The sequence below is a fragment of the Centropristis striata genome, chromosome 15, assembly GCF_030273125.1.
Source record: "Centropristis striata isolate RG_2023a ecotype Rhode Island chromosome 15, C.striata_1.0, whole genome shotgun sequence".
NCBI lineage: Eukaryota > Metazoa > Chordata > Actinopteri > Perciformes > Serranidae > Centropristis > Centropristis striata.
The window spans coordinates 162,501-180,000 of record NC_081531.1 but is presented as its reverse complement, the minus strand read 5'-3'; the positions used below and the strand labels follow the sequence as shown (position 1 = coordinate 180,000).

At 42.5% G+C, this 17,500-nt stretch overlaps 1 protein-coding gene across 2 annotated transcripts in view; it reads right to left on the bottom strand.

Moving 5' to 3' along the window:
• The window catches only part of crebrf (creb3 regulatory factor), a 26,539-nt gene that overhangs the window by 2,065 nt on the left and 6,974 nt on the right, over positions 1-17,500 (bottom strand). For both annotated transcript variants that reach the window (XM_059351844.1, XM_059351845.1), the window contains exons 2-8: positions 17,214-17,486; positions 12,890-13,015; positions 11,213-11,388; positions 9,713-10,893; positions 5,390-5,587; positions 2,794-2,983; positions 1,824-1,897 (exon numbers count right to left, since the gene is read on the bottom strand). In XM_059351844.1, the coding sequence (XP_059207827.1) occupies positions 1,824-1,897; positions 2,794-2,983; positions 5,390-5,587; positions 9,713-10,893; positions 11,213-11,388; positions 12,890-13,015; positions 17,214-17,222 (1,954 nt within the window). In that variant the 5' untranslated portion in view covers positions 17,223-17,486. The remainder of the gene's footprint in view (positions 1-1,823; positions 1,898-2,793; positions 2,984-5,389; positions 5,588-9,712; positions 10,894-11,212; positions 11,389-12,889; positions 13,016-17,213; positions 17,487-17,500) is intronic.

Genomic DNA, 17,500 nt, shown 5'->3' with positions numbered 1-17,500 from the left:
CATCAACGCACATCAACGCACATTAACGCACATTAACGCACATCAACGCACATCAACACACATTAACGCACATCAACGCACATCAACGCACATCAACGCACATTAACGCACATCAACGCACATCAACGCACATTAACGCACATCAACGCACATCAACGCACATCAACGCACATTAACGCACATTAACACACATCAACGTATATTAACACACATTAACACACATCAACACACATCAACACACATCAACACATATCAACACACATCAACACACATTAACACACATCAACACACATTAAAACACATCAACGCACATTAATGCACATCAACGCACATCAACACACATCAACACACATTAAAACACATCAACGCACATTAATGCACATCAACGCACATCAACACACATTAACACACATCAACACACATCAACACACATCAACACACATTAACACACATCAACGCACATCAACGCACATCAACGCACATTAACGCACATTAACACACATCAACGTATATTAACACACATTAACACACATCAACACATATCAACACACATCAACACATATCAACACACATCAACACACATCAACACACATTAACACACATCAACACACATTAAAACACATCAACGCACATTAATGCACATCAACGCACATCAACACACATCAACACACATTAAAACACATCAACGCACATTAATGCACATCAACGCACATCAACACACATCAACACACATTAAAACACATCAACGCACATCAACACACATCAACGCACATTAACACACATTAATACACATCAACACACATTAAAACACATCATCACATCAACACACATTAAAACACATCAACACACATCAACGCACATTAACGCACATCAACACACATTAACAGACACATTAACGCACATTAACACACATCAACACACATCAACACACATCTACACACATCTACACACATTAAAACACAACACACATCAACACACATTAACACACGTCGACACACATTAAAACACATCAACACACATTAACAGACACATTAACACACATCAACACACATCAACACACATTTACACACATTAATACACATCAACACACATTAAAACACATCAACACACATCAACGCACATTAACGCACATCAACGCACATCAAGACACATGAACACACATCAACATACATTAAAACACATTAACACACATCAACACACATTAACACACATTAACACATCAACACACATTAACACATCAACACACATCAACACACATCAACACACATTAACACATCAACACACATCATCACATCAACACACATCATCACATCAACACACATCAACACATCAACACACATCATCACATCAACACATCAACATACATCATCACATCAACACACATCATCACATCAACACACATCATCACACATTAACACATCAACACACATCATCACATCAACACACATTAAAACACATCAACGCACATTCACGCACATCAACACACATTAACACACATCAACACACATTAACACACATCAACACACATCATCACATCAACACACATTAAAACACATCAACACACATCATCACATCAACACACATTAAAACACATCAACACACATCAACACACATTAACACACATCATCACACATTAACAGACACATAAACACACATCAACGCATATCAACGCATATCAACACACATTAACACACATCCACACACATCAACACACATTAACAGACACATTAACACACATCAACACACATCAACACATATTAACACACACCAACACACATCAACACACATCAACAGACCCGTAGAGGCCTATGAGAGGTACGTACCGTACTCTGTGCTGAGTCCCCACAGCTTCACTTTGTTCGCTTCGTACTGGGCCTTCTTCTTTAAACGACACGCTCTACAACACACAGAGACTTAATGAGCAGGAACATCAGGGAACATGACAAACATCAGGGAACATCAGGGAACATGACAAACATCAGGGAACATCAGGGAACATCGGGGAACATCAGGGAACATGACAAACATCAGGGAACATCAGGGAACATGACAAACATCAGGGAACATCAGGGAACATCAGAGAACATGACAAACATCAGAGAACATGACAAACATCAGGGAACATCAGGGAACATCGGGGAACATGACAAACATCAGGGAACATCAGGGAACATGACAAACATCAGGGAACATGACAAACATCAGGGAACATCAGGGAACATCGGGGAACATCAGGGAACATGACAAACATCAGGGAACATCAGGGAACATGACAAACATCAGGGAACATCAGGGAACATCAGAGAACATGACAAACATCAGAGAACATGACAAACATCAGGGAACATCAGGGAACATGACAAACATCAGGGAACATCAGAGAACATGACAAACATCAGAGAACATGACAAACATCAGGGAACATCAGGGAACGTGACAAACATCAGGGAACATGACAAACATCAGGGAACATCAGGGAACATGACAAACATCAGAGAACATCAGGGAACATCAGGGAACATCAGGGAACATGACAAACATCAGAGAACATGACAAACATCAGGGAACATCAGGGAACATGACAAACATCAGGGAACATCAGGGAACATGACAAACATCAGGGAACATGACAAACATCAGGGAACATGACAAACATCAGGGAACATCAGGGAACATGACAAACATCAGGGAACATGAGGGAACATCAGGGAACATGGCAAACATCAGGGAACATCAGGAAACATGAGGGAACATTAGAGAACATGAGGGAACATGAGAACCGCCTGCTCTCACCTGGACGCCAGCTTGTTCTTCTCCTTGCGTGAGCGCGGCCGGGCGGTCAGCGGCAGCTCGCTGACGGGCGTCAGGTCGCTGATCACCTTGTTGAGTTTGCGGAGCTCGGTGCCGATCTGCAGCAGCTTGCGAGGGTTGGGAGTCAAGTCCTCCACGTCTGTACGCCGAGACTTCTTCAGCATGTACTTTCCTGCATCACAAACACACAACACAGTCAGCTGCTGCAGGACGGCGTGAATACAATGGTTTTTATTTTTATGTGTGTCTACCGTGCAGATGTGACTAAAAAGGACCAAAACAAACAAATAATACACGTAAAAATATGTAAAATTACCAAAAAAAAAAGGTAAGAATGACCAAAATATGAAAAAAATACAAAAAAAGAAGAAAAGATTACCAAAAAAGACACAAAATGACGACCATATCGCAAAATGCTTAAAATCACAATAAGTCGTATCGTGACTCAAGTATCGTGATAAAGTCGTATCGTGACTCAGGTATCGGGATAAAGTCGTATCGTGACTCAAGTATCGTGATAAAGTCGCATCGTGACTCCAGTATCGTGATAAAGTCGTATCGTGACTCCAGTATCGTGATAAAGTCGTATCGTGACTCAAGTATCGTGATAAAGTCGTATCGTGACTCAAGTATCGTGATAAAGTCGTATCGTGACTCAAGTATCGTGATAAAGTCGTATCGTGACTCAACTATCGTGATAAAGTCGTATCGTGACTCAAGTATCGGGATAAAGTCGTATCGTGACTCAAGTATCGGGATAAAGTCGCATCGTGACTCAACTATCGTGATAAAGTCGTATCGTGACTCCAGTATCGTGATAAAGTCGTATCGTGACTCAAGTATCGTGATAAAGTCGTATCGTGACTCAAGTATCGGGATAAAGTCGCATCGTGACTCAACTATCGTGATAAAGTCGTATCGTGACTCCAGTATCGGGATAAAGTCACATCGTGACTCCAGTATCGTGATAAAGTCGTATCGTGACTCAAGTATCGTGATAAAGTCGTATCGTGACTCAAGTATCGGGATAAAGTCGTATCGTGACTCAGGTATCGGGATAAAGTCGCATCGTGACTCCAGTATCGTGATAAAGTCGTATCATGACTCAAGTATCGTGATAAAGTCGTATCGTGACTCAAGTATTGGGATAAAGTCGTATCGTGACTCAGGTATCGGGATAAAGTCGCATCGTGACTCCAGTATCGTGATAAAGTCGTATAGTGACTCCAGTATAGTGATAAAGTCGTATCGTTACTCAAGTATCGTGATAAAGTCGTATCGTGACTCAAGTATCGTGATAAAGTCGTATGGTGACTCCAGTATCGTGATAAAGTCGTATCGTGACTCAAGTATCGTGATAAAGTCGTATGGTGACTCCAGTATCGTGATAAAGTCGTATCGTGACTCCAGTATCGTGATAAAGTCGTATGGTGACTCCAGTATCGTGATAAAGTCGCATCGTGACTCCAGTATCGTGATAAAGTCGTATAGTGACTCCAGTATAGTGATAAAGTCGTATCGTGACTCAAGTATCGTGATAAAGTCGTATCGTGAATCAAGTATCGTGATAAAGTCGTATGGTGACTCCAGTATCGTGATAAAGTCGTATCGTGACTCAAGTATCGTGATAAAGTCGTATGGTGACTCCAGTATCGTGATAAAGTCGTATCGTGACTCCAGTATCGTGATAAAGTCGCATCGTGACTCCAGTATCGTGATAAAGTCGTATCGTGACTCCAGTATCGTGATAAAGTCGTATCGTGACTCAAGTATCGTGATAAAGTCGTATCGTGACTCCAGTATCGTGATAAAGTCGTATCGTGACTCCAGTATCGTGATAAAGTCGTATCGTGACTCCAGTATCGGGATAAAGTCGCATCGTGACTCCAGTATCGTGATAAAGTCGTATCGTGACTCAAGTATCGTGATAAAGTCGTATCGTGACTCAAGTATCGGGATAAAGTCGCATCGTGACTCAACTATCGTGATAAAGTCGTATCGTGACTCCAGTATCGGGATAAAGTCGCATCGTGACTCCAGTATCGTGATAAAGTCGTATCGTGACTCAAGTATCGTGATAAAGTCGTATCGTGACTCAAGTATCGGGATAAAGTCGTATCGTGACTCAGGTATCGGGATAAAGTCGCATCGTGACTCCAGTATCGTGATAAAGTCGTATCATGACTCAAGTATCGTGATAAAGTCGTATCGTGACTCCAGTATCGGGATAAAGTCGAATCGTGACTCCAGTATCGTGATAAAGTCGTATCGTGACTCCAGTATCGTGATAAAGTCGTATCGTGACTCAAGTATCGTGATAAAGTCGTATCGTGACTCCAGTATCGTGATAAAGTCGTATCGTGACTCCAGTATCGTGATAAAGTCGCATCGTGACTCCAGTATCGTGATAAAGTCGTATCGTGACTCCAGTATCGTGATAAAGTCGCATCGTGACTCCAGTATCGTGATAAAGTCGTATAGTGACTCCAGTATCGTGATAAAGTCGAATCGTGACTCCAGTATCGTGATAAAGTCGTATCGTCGGCTGGGGGAGGAGGTGTGTGTCATGGAGATGTACCGTGCAGAGGCCCGTTCTTCTGGTACAGGTTGCTAGGCAGAGTGTGTCTGTCCCACTCGGACGGCTTCAGCATGCGCTCCTGTTTGGAGGGCGTGAGCTGCTCGCTGTACTCCCAGAAGTAGCGGCGCTTCCCTCTCTTCCTGCTGGACACGCCCGTCGTCAGGCCTTTGATGTCCTCCATCAGCTCCATGTCGCAGCCTGCAGGGGACGGGGTTACAATAGTTTGGCATTTTTCATTAGTTTTAGTTTTAATTTCGTTGTGAATTTTTTGTTTTCAAATTCAGTTAGTTTTAATGAGTTTTTAGAGTGAGTTTGCTAGTTTTAATTAGTTTTTATTTTTTTGGGAAAATGCTTAGCTTTAGTTTAGTTTTTATTAGTTTTAGTTGTTTTGTAATGGGGTATTTGTTGGGTCCCAGATTCAATAAAGTCACAATAAATGTTGCCTTATTGTCAATTTTTTTTCTTGTGAATTTGACAATTTTTTTCTTTAAAGTTGTCACTTTTTTTTCATAAATTCGTCACTTTTTTCTTGTAAATTTGTGACTTTTTTCTTGTAAATTTGTCACTTTTTTCTCATGAATTTGTCAATTTTTTAAATTAGTTTTAGTTTAGTTTTTATTAGTTGTAGTTTAGTTTTTATTAGTTTAGTTTTTATTAGTTGTAGTTGTTTTGTAATGGGGTATTTGTTGGGTCCAGATTCAATAAGGTCACAATAAATGTTTCCTTTATTTCCTTTGTCTGATCCATCTCAGCCCCAATAAGTTTATTAAGTCATAAAACCAGATAGATGAAATAGATTTCATATCAACCAAAAAGGTTTACGGATGAAAAAAGTTGACAAAGACGAAAACGAAGGACATTTTCACTATAATATTAGTTCGTTTTAGTTAGTTTTGGAACCACAAAATACAGTTTCAGTTAGTTATCGTTTTTAAAAAAAACTAAAACTAAAATATTTTTTCAATTCTAGTTTTCGTTATTTCGTTAGTTTTCGTTAACTGTAATAACTTTGGAGACGGGGACATGAAGACACGATGAAGACAGAAAGGTCGTAATTCAACCCAAAGGCTGAAGTGAGCTCAGTTTTAACCCTTTAGAGCCTGAACCATGAAATAATTGCCAGAAAATTCAATTTCTTTTAAATTGGAGTGTTAATTGAACCTGCTGACAAATAAAAAAAGGAATAATTTAAATATCAATTTCCATATATAAATTCTAATTTCATATAATATCATATTTGATACATCAGCTCTTTTTGTGGAATTTATTTTTTATTATAATTAATCGTCAACTATTTTGATAATCCAATAATTGGTTTGAGCAGTTTTTTAAAGACAGTGGCCCTCATTTATCAAGTGAGCGTAGAAACGAGCACAGATCCGAGTGTATATTTGGTCTTACGACAGGGTTCACGTGTGATTTATCAAACAATCGTATCTCTCCAATCACAGCGTAAGAAGGATCGGCTGGTGATAAATGTGGCGGCTCGAAACAAGCGTCATTTAAATACCACGCCCTGATATATATAATATATATATATATAATATATACCCGATTCAGAAGACTCACCTCCAGAGTTTACGACACCGAAGGACGCAATACGGCCAAAAAGAGGATTTTTTCACCTTCTAAAGTCAGCTTTATTAGCAAAGTGCACCGTTACAATTAACAATAGGGGCAATATAGACATATTACAGAAATACGCAGCGACGGAGGTTTATGAAATAAAAGTACTTATAGTTATAAACTCAAACAAGTTCAGTGATTATTTTACATTTGGAGCACGGACTTAGAAGTTTTCAGCTTTTTTGTTGAAGGAGGTAAACAATGTTTTAAAGTAAGTTTTAATTCTAAAAGAAGAGGAATTTCTCAGTCAGAAAGTGAAACGCTGACGTCCAACAGCTGCAACAACAAACTGGTTTTGTTTGGCAGCATAAAAAGTGAAAAAGAAGGAAATCAGTGGTGCTGTCAGCAGAGTAGCGGACTATTAAACTCCCGGCGAGGTTTGAGTAATTACATCGTGATATATAAAGCCTAATAATCTATGTAATATCCGAATATTGCTATTATTATGATGGAGAGATATTATTGACCTCTTTACATTTACTAATAATGATGTCCTAGTCAGAGGAGCGTGTCGCAGCGCTGATTGGAAATGTTTCTATTCGGGCAGCACCGATGGTAAAAGAGACGCTGACACTCCGGTGTCCGAGCTGGATAATAATAATAATAATAATAATAATAATAATAACAGTAAACAGCAGAAGACAACAACATTTTATAGCCTCGGCTGGTATTCTGTTTAAAGAATTTCACGATCGCAGGGTTTATTTATTTATGGATTATGTTTTAATGATAAACTATGTAGTCTAAACATGTTTTGCTTTGCCACTATTAAAAATCAAAACACCACAGAGTTTTATCAGCTCCAGGCATCGATACTATAGTCTAAGATCAATTCTCAGACTCAGACATGTGGACTTCACGCTGACTCAGATTTGCGCTGAGAGCAGACGTGAGATCTGATCGTACCGTCCGCTCACGTCCAAATTGATAAATGCCGAGGCTTGTAGAAATCATCTTACGCCCACTTTACGCACACTTTCTGACGTACGCTCGTTTGATAAATGAGGGCCAATAAGTCCAAATTCTCTGATTTCAGCTTCTTCAATGTGAATATTTCTGGTTTCTTTGTTCCTTTATGATAATAAACTGAATATCTCTTTGGTTAACAAGAGATTTGAGGACGTCATCTTGTGGTTTGGAAACACTCATTGATATTTTTATACATTTTATTCACCAAACAACTAATCGGTTAATCATTCAAATAATTGACAGATTAATCAATAATGACAATAATCCTTAGTTGCAGCCCTAAATTTGTTGCTCACAATTTGTTTTTCTTAAACTAATAAAAACATATAAAACCTCATATTTTTAACCAATTAAAACTTTGACTTTCCTTTTAACATTTTCCTCAAACATGCAAAATATTGTTTTTCCATATAACACAACATCAAACATCCTCCAGTGGAACCTGCAGATTATTGTTGCTACATTTGGTCTTTTTGTGCAATTTGTTGCTCAGTTTGTTTATCTTCAACACATCTTAATGCTTAATGTTTTTTCCATCGAAAAATACACACCAAAAAAAAATAAAGTTATGTATTTCTTTGAATTGTTCGAGAGATATCTCAGTTTTACTCTAAATAAACCTAATTATGTCAGTTAAAACTTAGTGTACCTGAATAAGAAACATACTTTATGTAGCTTTATTTAATGCATAATAAAATAAAAAAAAACGAAATAAAACAAAAAAATGACAGATTTTCCAATAAGTCATCATAAATACCTGCTGTATCAAATTTGATACACACATTTTCAACAGGGTTTTACTATAAATTAATTTATGAAATATGAACTAATTTTACATTACATCAGTCCATTAAATATTCCTATTGAAGTATCAGTAACAATTTGAAGGTTTTTCTTATCTTAACTTTTTCAAAAATTGACAACAATATTGTTGTGTGTTTATGTGATTGATGATAGTGGACTGCCCCCCGGTGGATCCTCCAGGTACTGCATGTTAATATCACCCTGATGATGTAGAGCTCTCAGAAACACATGCATCAACTATGATACATTCAGCTTTTTAGGGTTAACAAACTGGAAAATGAATCAAGTGATTCCTGACTGAGCGTTGATTCATCGTTGACCTGCTGTCTCCCCCTGATCCCCTCTAAGGCTCGGGGGGATAAATCAGACTGTAACAGGGTATATACAGAAATACTTTAGTTGAATTTAATACCCTTTTTTATACCATCAAAATATATTTTAATACCAACGCGACATTGATCTGCAACTGTGGCGGCAAACTTTAACTTGAGTCTTGGAGGAAACTAATTATTAAGTAACTGATTACTGACATTTTTTAAAACTTCAATTCAAATCAAGAACTTATATCCCAGTTATTGGATGATACTTTTTTGCTGTTATAGCAACACTGACCAAGACATAATTATTGTCTATTTAACCTAACAAGACCAAATGTTATTACATTGTTGTGTGTAGAGAAAAAAAGACAAAAATTACCAAAAAGGACACAAAATGACCACCTTATGCTTAAAATCACAATAACTTGCATCATGACTTACAGAATCGGGATAAAACGGTATCGTGATTCAAGGGTCTGGATAAAGTCGTATCATTTAATACCTTTTAAAACCTTTTTTTATACCATCACAATATATTTTAACACCACTAATAACAATAATTGAATCACCAATGATATTTTAGGATAAGGGATAAAAGCGTCCGTACCCGGCTCAGAGAAGGCGTCGCTCATGTCGTCGTCCTTGTCGGCCTCGTAGTCTTCGTCCTCGTCCTCCTCGTCCTCCTCCTCGTTCTCGGACAGCTCGTGCTCGCTGCCGAAGCCTTCGTCGTGGTCTTCGTCGTCCAGCTCCAGCCCGTCGCCCTCCTCCTCCTCTACCTCCTCCTCGTCTTCCTCCTCCTCCTCCTCGTCCTCCTCCAGCGTGGAGTGGGCTCTTCCGGCCAGCCTGCTGCGGGTCAGGAACAGAGAGTAGTTGTGCTCCTCCTCCTTGCTCTTCTCGGTGCCCTCTGAAGCCAGGGCGCCGGCGCCACCGCCACCGCCACCGCCACCGCTCGCCCCTGCCACGCTGTCGGCGCTGCTGACGAGCCCGGAGGCGTTGCCCTCCAGCGCCTGGCTCGCCTCGACCAGCGGCGGCACGGTGGCGAGCCAGCCGGCGGGCGGCTCCCTCCGCCCCGTCGCCTCCGACTTCCTGTCAAAGCTCGTCATGCTGGCGGCGGCGCCGGCTGCAGTGACAGGAAGTACCACCATGGTGGCGCCGGCTGAAGTGGACGCCTTCTCGTCCTGGGGCTGGGGCGGCGCCGGAGGCGGGTCTGACCTCTCGCCGTCCGTCGGGGGGGGCGTGTCGGACTGAGGTTTGGGCACGGAGCTCACGCGGACTTTGGCCTTCCGGACAAAGTCGGGGCCGTGGGAAGCCGGGGCGGCCATCTTTGCGACTCGGCCCTGGTGCTTGGCGTAGCCTTGGCCGTGGTCCTGGGTCAGACTCAGGAGGTTCTGGGTCTTGGTCATGGTCTCGGTGCTGGAGGGGACGGGTCTGGTGGCCTTCTGGGAGCTCTCGGGGAAGTCTGGAAGCAGACTGCGCGAAGGACGGGAGGAGGAGGTGGAGCTGGGGGACGGCCGGGCGCTGCTGGGGCCGAAGCCCGGACCCGGGACCAGGACCCTCTTACTGTGGCCCGGGACCAGGGGGGGCTGGGCCTGAGAGGGGGGCAGGCTCAGGTCGGCGGGGGGGTACAGTGCCTCGCACACGGGCTGAGAATCCTCGCTGTTGAGCTGAGCCAGCGTGGGGGTCCGGCCCATCACCTCCTCGTCCTGGTACGGACTCGAGAAGTCGTCCAGGCCCAGGAAGTCCACCTCTTTGGTGCCCCAGATGTCACAGCTGGCCAGCCGCGTATATCTGTATGAGACACAAAGGGCCAAAACAAGATGAGAAATTACCAAAAAAACACAGTCGTATAGTCAAGTATCGGGATAAAATCGCAAAATGACAAATAAAATGACGATAAAAATATGACACAAAATGACCAAAAAAAACATGAAATGACCAAAAAGACTAAAACACTTTAACACAGTGGAGACAGAGCTGACTGAAAATGATTTGGCGACCCCCAGACATAACCTCGCGACCCCAATTGGGGCCGGGACCCCCAGGTTGAGAACAGCTGTAATAAACAACCAGCCAGAGGAAGAGCCAGCAGCAGGGGAGGGTCCAGTACCTGGTCAGGTCTTCCCAGTACGAGTCCCACTGTTCGAAGGCTGAGCTGCTGTAGACCGTCTCGGCCTCGCCCAGTCCCATCAGCTGGTCCACGCAGCCCTCCACCTCCTTCCCCCCGTCCCCCAGACCCACCGCGCTGTCCCCACAGGGGCTCTGCCGGTGGCTGATGTCTCGGTCCTGCAGGGACACAGAAAGAGACCGTAAAATACAGAGAAGGACAAAAAAATACAGAGAATGACAAAAAAAACACAGAGAATGACAAAAAATGACCAAAAAAAGACAAAAAGTTACCAAAAAAGACACAAAATGACCACTATATCGTAAATGCTGCTGACTCATGTTGTTTTATATCCTCATACTGTTAATTACTGACAGTTTTTATTGTGTTTGCTGTGATTGTTAAGTTGATAAGACTTTGATCTGGTCTTTTCTCAGCAGCAGTCTGTGATGAAGCTCACGTCTCTGCGGTGCAACCAAACATGAACACAGCGAGAGTGAAACTAACACGTTTCCACTTTAACTCAGAGGACTCGTTTTACAGGAGTTCCTTTAGTCCAGTCACTTTATTTATAAAGCACATTCAAACAACAACAACGTCTCCAACGTGCTGCACATAGAATCAACAAGAAAACAAACATTTCCATATAACAATCAGCAATAAGTGTATAAATCTAAATGATGCTATAAATAAAACAATAAAATCAAACAGATGAACATTAAAATAAATGAAAGACGTAGTTAGACATAGTAAACTAAGTAAGTCTGTCCCCCTGGTTTTAGGTCTGTCCCCCTGGTTTTAAGTCTGTCCCCCCTGGTTTTTAGTCTGTCCCCCTGGTTTTAAGTCTGTCCCCCCTGGTTTTAGGTCTGTCCCCCTGGTTTTAAGTCTGTCCCCCCTGGTTTTAGGTCTGTCCCCCTGGTTTTAAGTCTGTCCCCCCTGGTTTTAAGTCTGCCCCCCTTGTTTTAAGTCTGTCCCCCCTGGTTTTTAGTCTGTCCCCCTGGTTTTAAGTCTGTCCCCCCTGGTTTTTAGTCTGTCCCCCTGGTTTTAAGTCTGTCCCCCTGGTTTTAAGTCTGTCCCCCTGGTTTTAAGTATTTAAGTAACGACTAATTTTGTCAACTTCAAGGGAAGCTTTGAGTTTTCCATAACTAGGCGAGCTTTCAATTACTAATTTGCACTTGGGTTCTCGCTACATTATGACAAAATCATATTAATAAATGCTCATTATGACCTATTGTTAATGGTGGTAGGCTAATTTAGACTAAGTAGGCAGTTTCATCTTCATTAAGGCTCCAGATAAGGTTTGCGGCTCCATTCCAACATCTTTAGTGTCTTTTTGGCTAACAATGGCTCTTTGGTTAGTAAAGGTTGCTGATCCCTGACGTAGACAGTCCAACATGGTGCCAGCGGCTGTCCTTAGTGGTTGGCATGTAAATGTGTCAGTCGTCGGCGTAGAGATGATAGAACATGTAATGTCTCTGAAAAATCTCTCCAAGGGGAAGGAGATCTACTGCAAAAAGGAAAGGTCCCAGGACAGATCCCTGGGGGACGCCGCTAAAACTACAAAAAAACTAAAAACTAAAGATGGGCTGAATCAGAGAACACACAGACACTGAGAGAGTGTGTGTGTGTGTGTGTGTGTGTGTGTGTGTGTGTGTGTGTGTGTGTGTGTGCGTCACTCACCAGTTCGTACATGAAGTCAGGGTCTGAGCTGCTGGCGAGCAGCTCGGTGCTGGTCAGCGCCTGGTCGGCGAAAGAGTAGTTCTGAAAGGAGTCGGCGAAGGGAGGCTCCATCCCGCTCGCACTGGGCTGCACACACACACACACACACACACACACACACACACACACACACACACAAACAGAGAGTCAGAGTGAAGCTTGGTCCAGAGACTTTGAGTAAAGCAGCAGCAGAGTGTGGTCCTTCCTGTTTCCTGTCTCTGTTCTGTGTGTTGTGACTCTGTATGAACCATCAGTTCCCTCTTACCCACTCAACGTATTAAAGAGGTGGGCGGAGCCTCCGGGCCTGAAAACTGAAGCAGAACCTGCCTTCTCTCTAGAGTCCAGCAGGGGGCGACTCCACCGGCTGCAGAGAGAAGTCACAGTGGATGTAAGTCAACAGGAATATGACTCTGACCTCTGACCTCTGACCATCTGCTCACCGAAAAATGGATACATCACAGTGGTTGCGATACTTTCGTATTAATATTTAGCGCCCGTGGGCCGTCTGTATTTTCGACGTTTTTTTTTTTTTCGGATGCACAAAATGACCAAAAAATGACCATAAAAATATGTGAAAAGACCAAAGAAAAAGACCAAAAATGAACAACTAAGGCTTAAAATGTAAAAAAAATAAAAATAATAATGATTAGCAAGAGAGACACAAAATGACCTCCATATCACAAAATAGTTACAAATCACAATAAAATGTATTGTGACTTAAATGGGGATGAAACCGTTTTAGCATAAAGTCATATTGTGACTAAAATAGCGGGCAAAATCTATTTTGTGACTCAAGTATCAGGATAAAGTCATATCGTGACTCAAGTATCGGGATAAAGCAGTATCGTGACTCAAGTATCGGGATAAAATCATATTGTGACTCAAGTATCGGGATAAAGTCGTATCGTGACTCAAGTATCGGGATAAAGCCGTATCGTGACTCAAGTATCGGGATAAAGTCGTATCGTGACTCAAGTATCGGGATAAAGTCGTATCGTGACTCAAGTATCGGGATAAAGTCGTATCGTGACTCAAGTATCGGGATAAAGTCGTATCGTGAATCAAGTATGGGGATAAAGTCGTATCGTGACTCAAGTATCGGGATAAAGTCGTATCGTGACTCAAGTATCATGATAAAGTCGTATCGTGACTCAAGTATCGGGATAAAGTCGTATTGTGACTCAAGTATCAGGATAAAGTCGTATCGTGACTCAAGTATCGGGATAAAATCGTATCGTGACTCAAGTATCGGGATAAAATCGTATCGTGACTCAAGTATCGTGATAAAGTCGTATCGTGACTCAAGTATCGGGATAAAATCGTATCGTGACTCAAGTATCGGGATAAAGTCGTATCGTGACTCAAGCATCGGGATAAAGTCGTATCGTGACTCCAGTATCGGGATAAAGTCGTATCGTGACTCAAGTATCGTGATAAAGTCGTATCGTGACTCAAGTATCGGGATAAAGTCGTATCGTGACTCAAGTATCGTGATAAAGTCGTATCGTGACTCAAGTATCGGGATAAAGTCGTATCGTGACTCAAGTATCGGGATAAAGTCGTATCGTGACTCAAGTATCGTGATAAAGTCGTATCGTGACTCAAGTATCGTGATAAAGTCGTATCGTGACTCAAGTATCGGGATAAAGTCGTATCGTGACTCAAGTATCGGGATAAAGTCGTATCGTGACTCAAGTATCGGGATAAAATCATATCGTGACTCAAGTATCAGGATAAAGTCGCATCGTGACTCAGGTATCGGGATAAAGTCGTTACGTGACTCAAGTATCGGGATAAAGTCGTATCGTGACTCAAGTATCAGGATAAAGTCGTATAGTGACTCAAGTATCGGGATAAAGTCGTATCGTGACTCAAGTATCGTGATAAAGTCGCATCGTGACTCAAGTATCGTGATAAAGTCGTATCGTGACTCAAGTATCGTGATAAAGAGGTATCGTGACTCAAGTATCGGGATAAAGAGGTATCGTGACTCAAGTATCGGGATAAAGACGTATCGTGACTCAAGTATCGGGATAAAGTCGTATCGTGACTCAAGTATCGGGATAAAGTCGTATCGTGACTCAAGTATCGGGATAAAGTCGTATCGTGACTCAAGTATCGGGATAAAGTCGTATCGTGACTCAAGTATCGGGATAAAGTCGTTACGTGACTCAAGTATCGGGATAAAGTCGTTACGTGACTCAAGTATCGGGATAAAGTCGTTACGTGACTCAAGTATCGGGATAAAGTCGTATCGTGACTCAAGTATCGGGATAAAGTCGTATCGTGACTCAAGTATCGGGATAAAATCGTATCGTGACTCAAGTATCGGGATAAAATCGTATCGTGACTCAAGTATCGTGATAAAATCGTATCGTGACTCAAGTATCGTGATAAAGTCGTTACGTGACTCCAGTATCGGGATAAAATCGTATCGTGACTCAAGTATCGGGATAAAGTCGTATCGTGACTCAAGCATCGGGATAAAATCGTATCGTGACTCCAGTATCGGGATAAAGTCGTATCGTGACTCAAGTATCGTGATAAAGTCGTATCGTGACTCAAGTATCGGGATAAAGTCGTATCGTGACTCAAGTATCGTGATAAAGTCGTATCGTGACTCAAGTATCGGGATAAAGTCGTATCGTGACTCAAGTATCGTGATAAAGTCGTATCGTGACTCAAGTATCGTGATAAAGTCGTATCGTGACTCAAGTATCGGGATAAAGTCGTATCGTGACTCAAGTATCGGGATAAAATCATATCGTGACTCAAGTATCAGGATAAAGTCGCATCGTGACTCAGGTATCGGGATAAAGTCGTTACGTGACTCAAGTATCGGGATAAAGTCGTATCGTGACTCAAGTATCGGGATAAAGTCGTATCGTGACTCAAGTATCGGGATAAAGTCGTATCGTGACTCAAGTATCGGGATAAAGTCGCATCGTGACTCAAGTATCGTGATAAAGTCGTATCGTGACTCAAGTATCGTGATAAAGAGGTATCGTGACTCAAGTATCGGGATAAAGACGTATCGTGACTCAAGTATTGGGATAAAGTCGTATCGTGACTCAAGTATCGGGATAAAGTCGTATCGTGACTCAAGTATCGGGATAAAGTCGTATCGTGACTCAAGTATCGGGATAAAGTCGTTACGTGACTCAAGTATCGGGATAAAGTCGTTACGTGACTCAAGTATCGGGATAAAGTTGTTACGTGACTCAAGTATCGTGATAAAGTCGTATCGTGACTCAAGTATCGGGATAAAGTCGTATCGTGACTCAGGTATCGTGATAAAGTCGTATCGTGACTCAAGTATCGGGATAAAGTCGTATCGTGACTCAGGTATCGGGATAAAGTCGTATCGTGACTCAGGTATCGGGATAAAGTCGTATCGTGACTCAGGTATCGGGATAAAGTCGTATCGTGACTCAAGTATCGGGATCAAGTCGTATCGTGACTCAGGTATCGGGATAAAATCGTATCGTGACTCAGGTATCGGGATAAAGTCGTATCGTGACTCAGGTATCGGGATAAAGTCGTATCGTGACTCAAGTATCGGGATCAAGTCGTATCGTGACTCAGGTATCGGGATAAAATCGTATCGTGACTCAGGTATCGGGATAAAGTCGTATCGTGACTCAGGTATCGGGATAAAGTCGTATCGTGACTCAAGTATCGTGATAAAGTCGTATCGTGACTCAAGTATCGTGATAAAGTCGTATCGTGACTCAGGTATCGGGATAAAGTCGTATCGTGACTCAGGTATCGGGATAAAGTCGTATCGTGACTCAAGTATCGTGATAAAGTCGTATCGTGACTCAAGTATCGTGATAAAGTCGTATCGTGACTCAAGTATCGTGATAAAGTCGTATCGTGACTCAAGTATCGGGATAAAGTCGTATCGTGACTCAAGTATCGGGATAAAGTCGTATCGTGACTCAGGTATCGGGATAAAGTCGTATCGTGACTCAAGTATCGGGATAAAGTCGTATCGTGCTGATTCACACCTCTAATTAAAGGATTTAATCTTTGGGCTCTGGACTGATGTAGTTTCTGTTTTGGAGTTTTTCAGCATCAGAGATAATTTGTTATTATATTATATTATTATTATTATTATTATTGTTGTTTTAGAGAACAAAGGGCTGAGGTGGACTGGAGACAGAGATCTGTCCTGTCAGGACGTCTGGAAACTTCTGGTCTTTATCTGGTCTGGTTTCTAGAACCAGGTCTGATGTTTCCCTGTGTGTTGTGACCAGGTGGTGCAGGTGAACAGGTGTGCTACCTGAGGCATTGCCAGGCGGCGCAGAGCTCCAGCAGGGGGACCTCCGGGCTCGGGTCGGTCCCAGCGGTCCTCTGAGGGTCCGGGTCCTCCGACGGTCCGGGTCCTCCGACGGTCCGAGTCCTCCGACGGTCCGAGTCCTCTGATGGGTTGTGGTGGGCCCGTCAGGCCGGGGGCGGGGGAGGGGCAGGGTTGGGACTCAGGTGGTGGGTTCAGGCCGGTTCTGGTCTGTTGTGGTCTGTTGTGGTCTGCTGTGGTTCTCTGGTAGCTTCAGGTCTGTCAGACAGAGA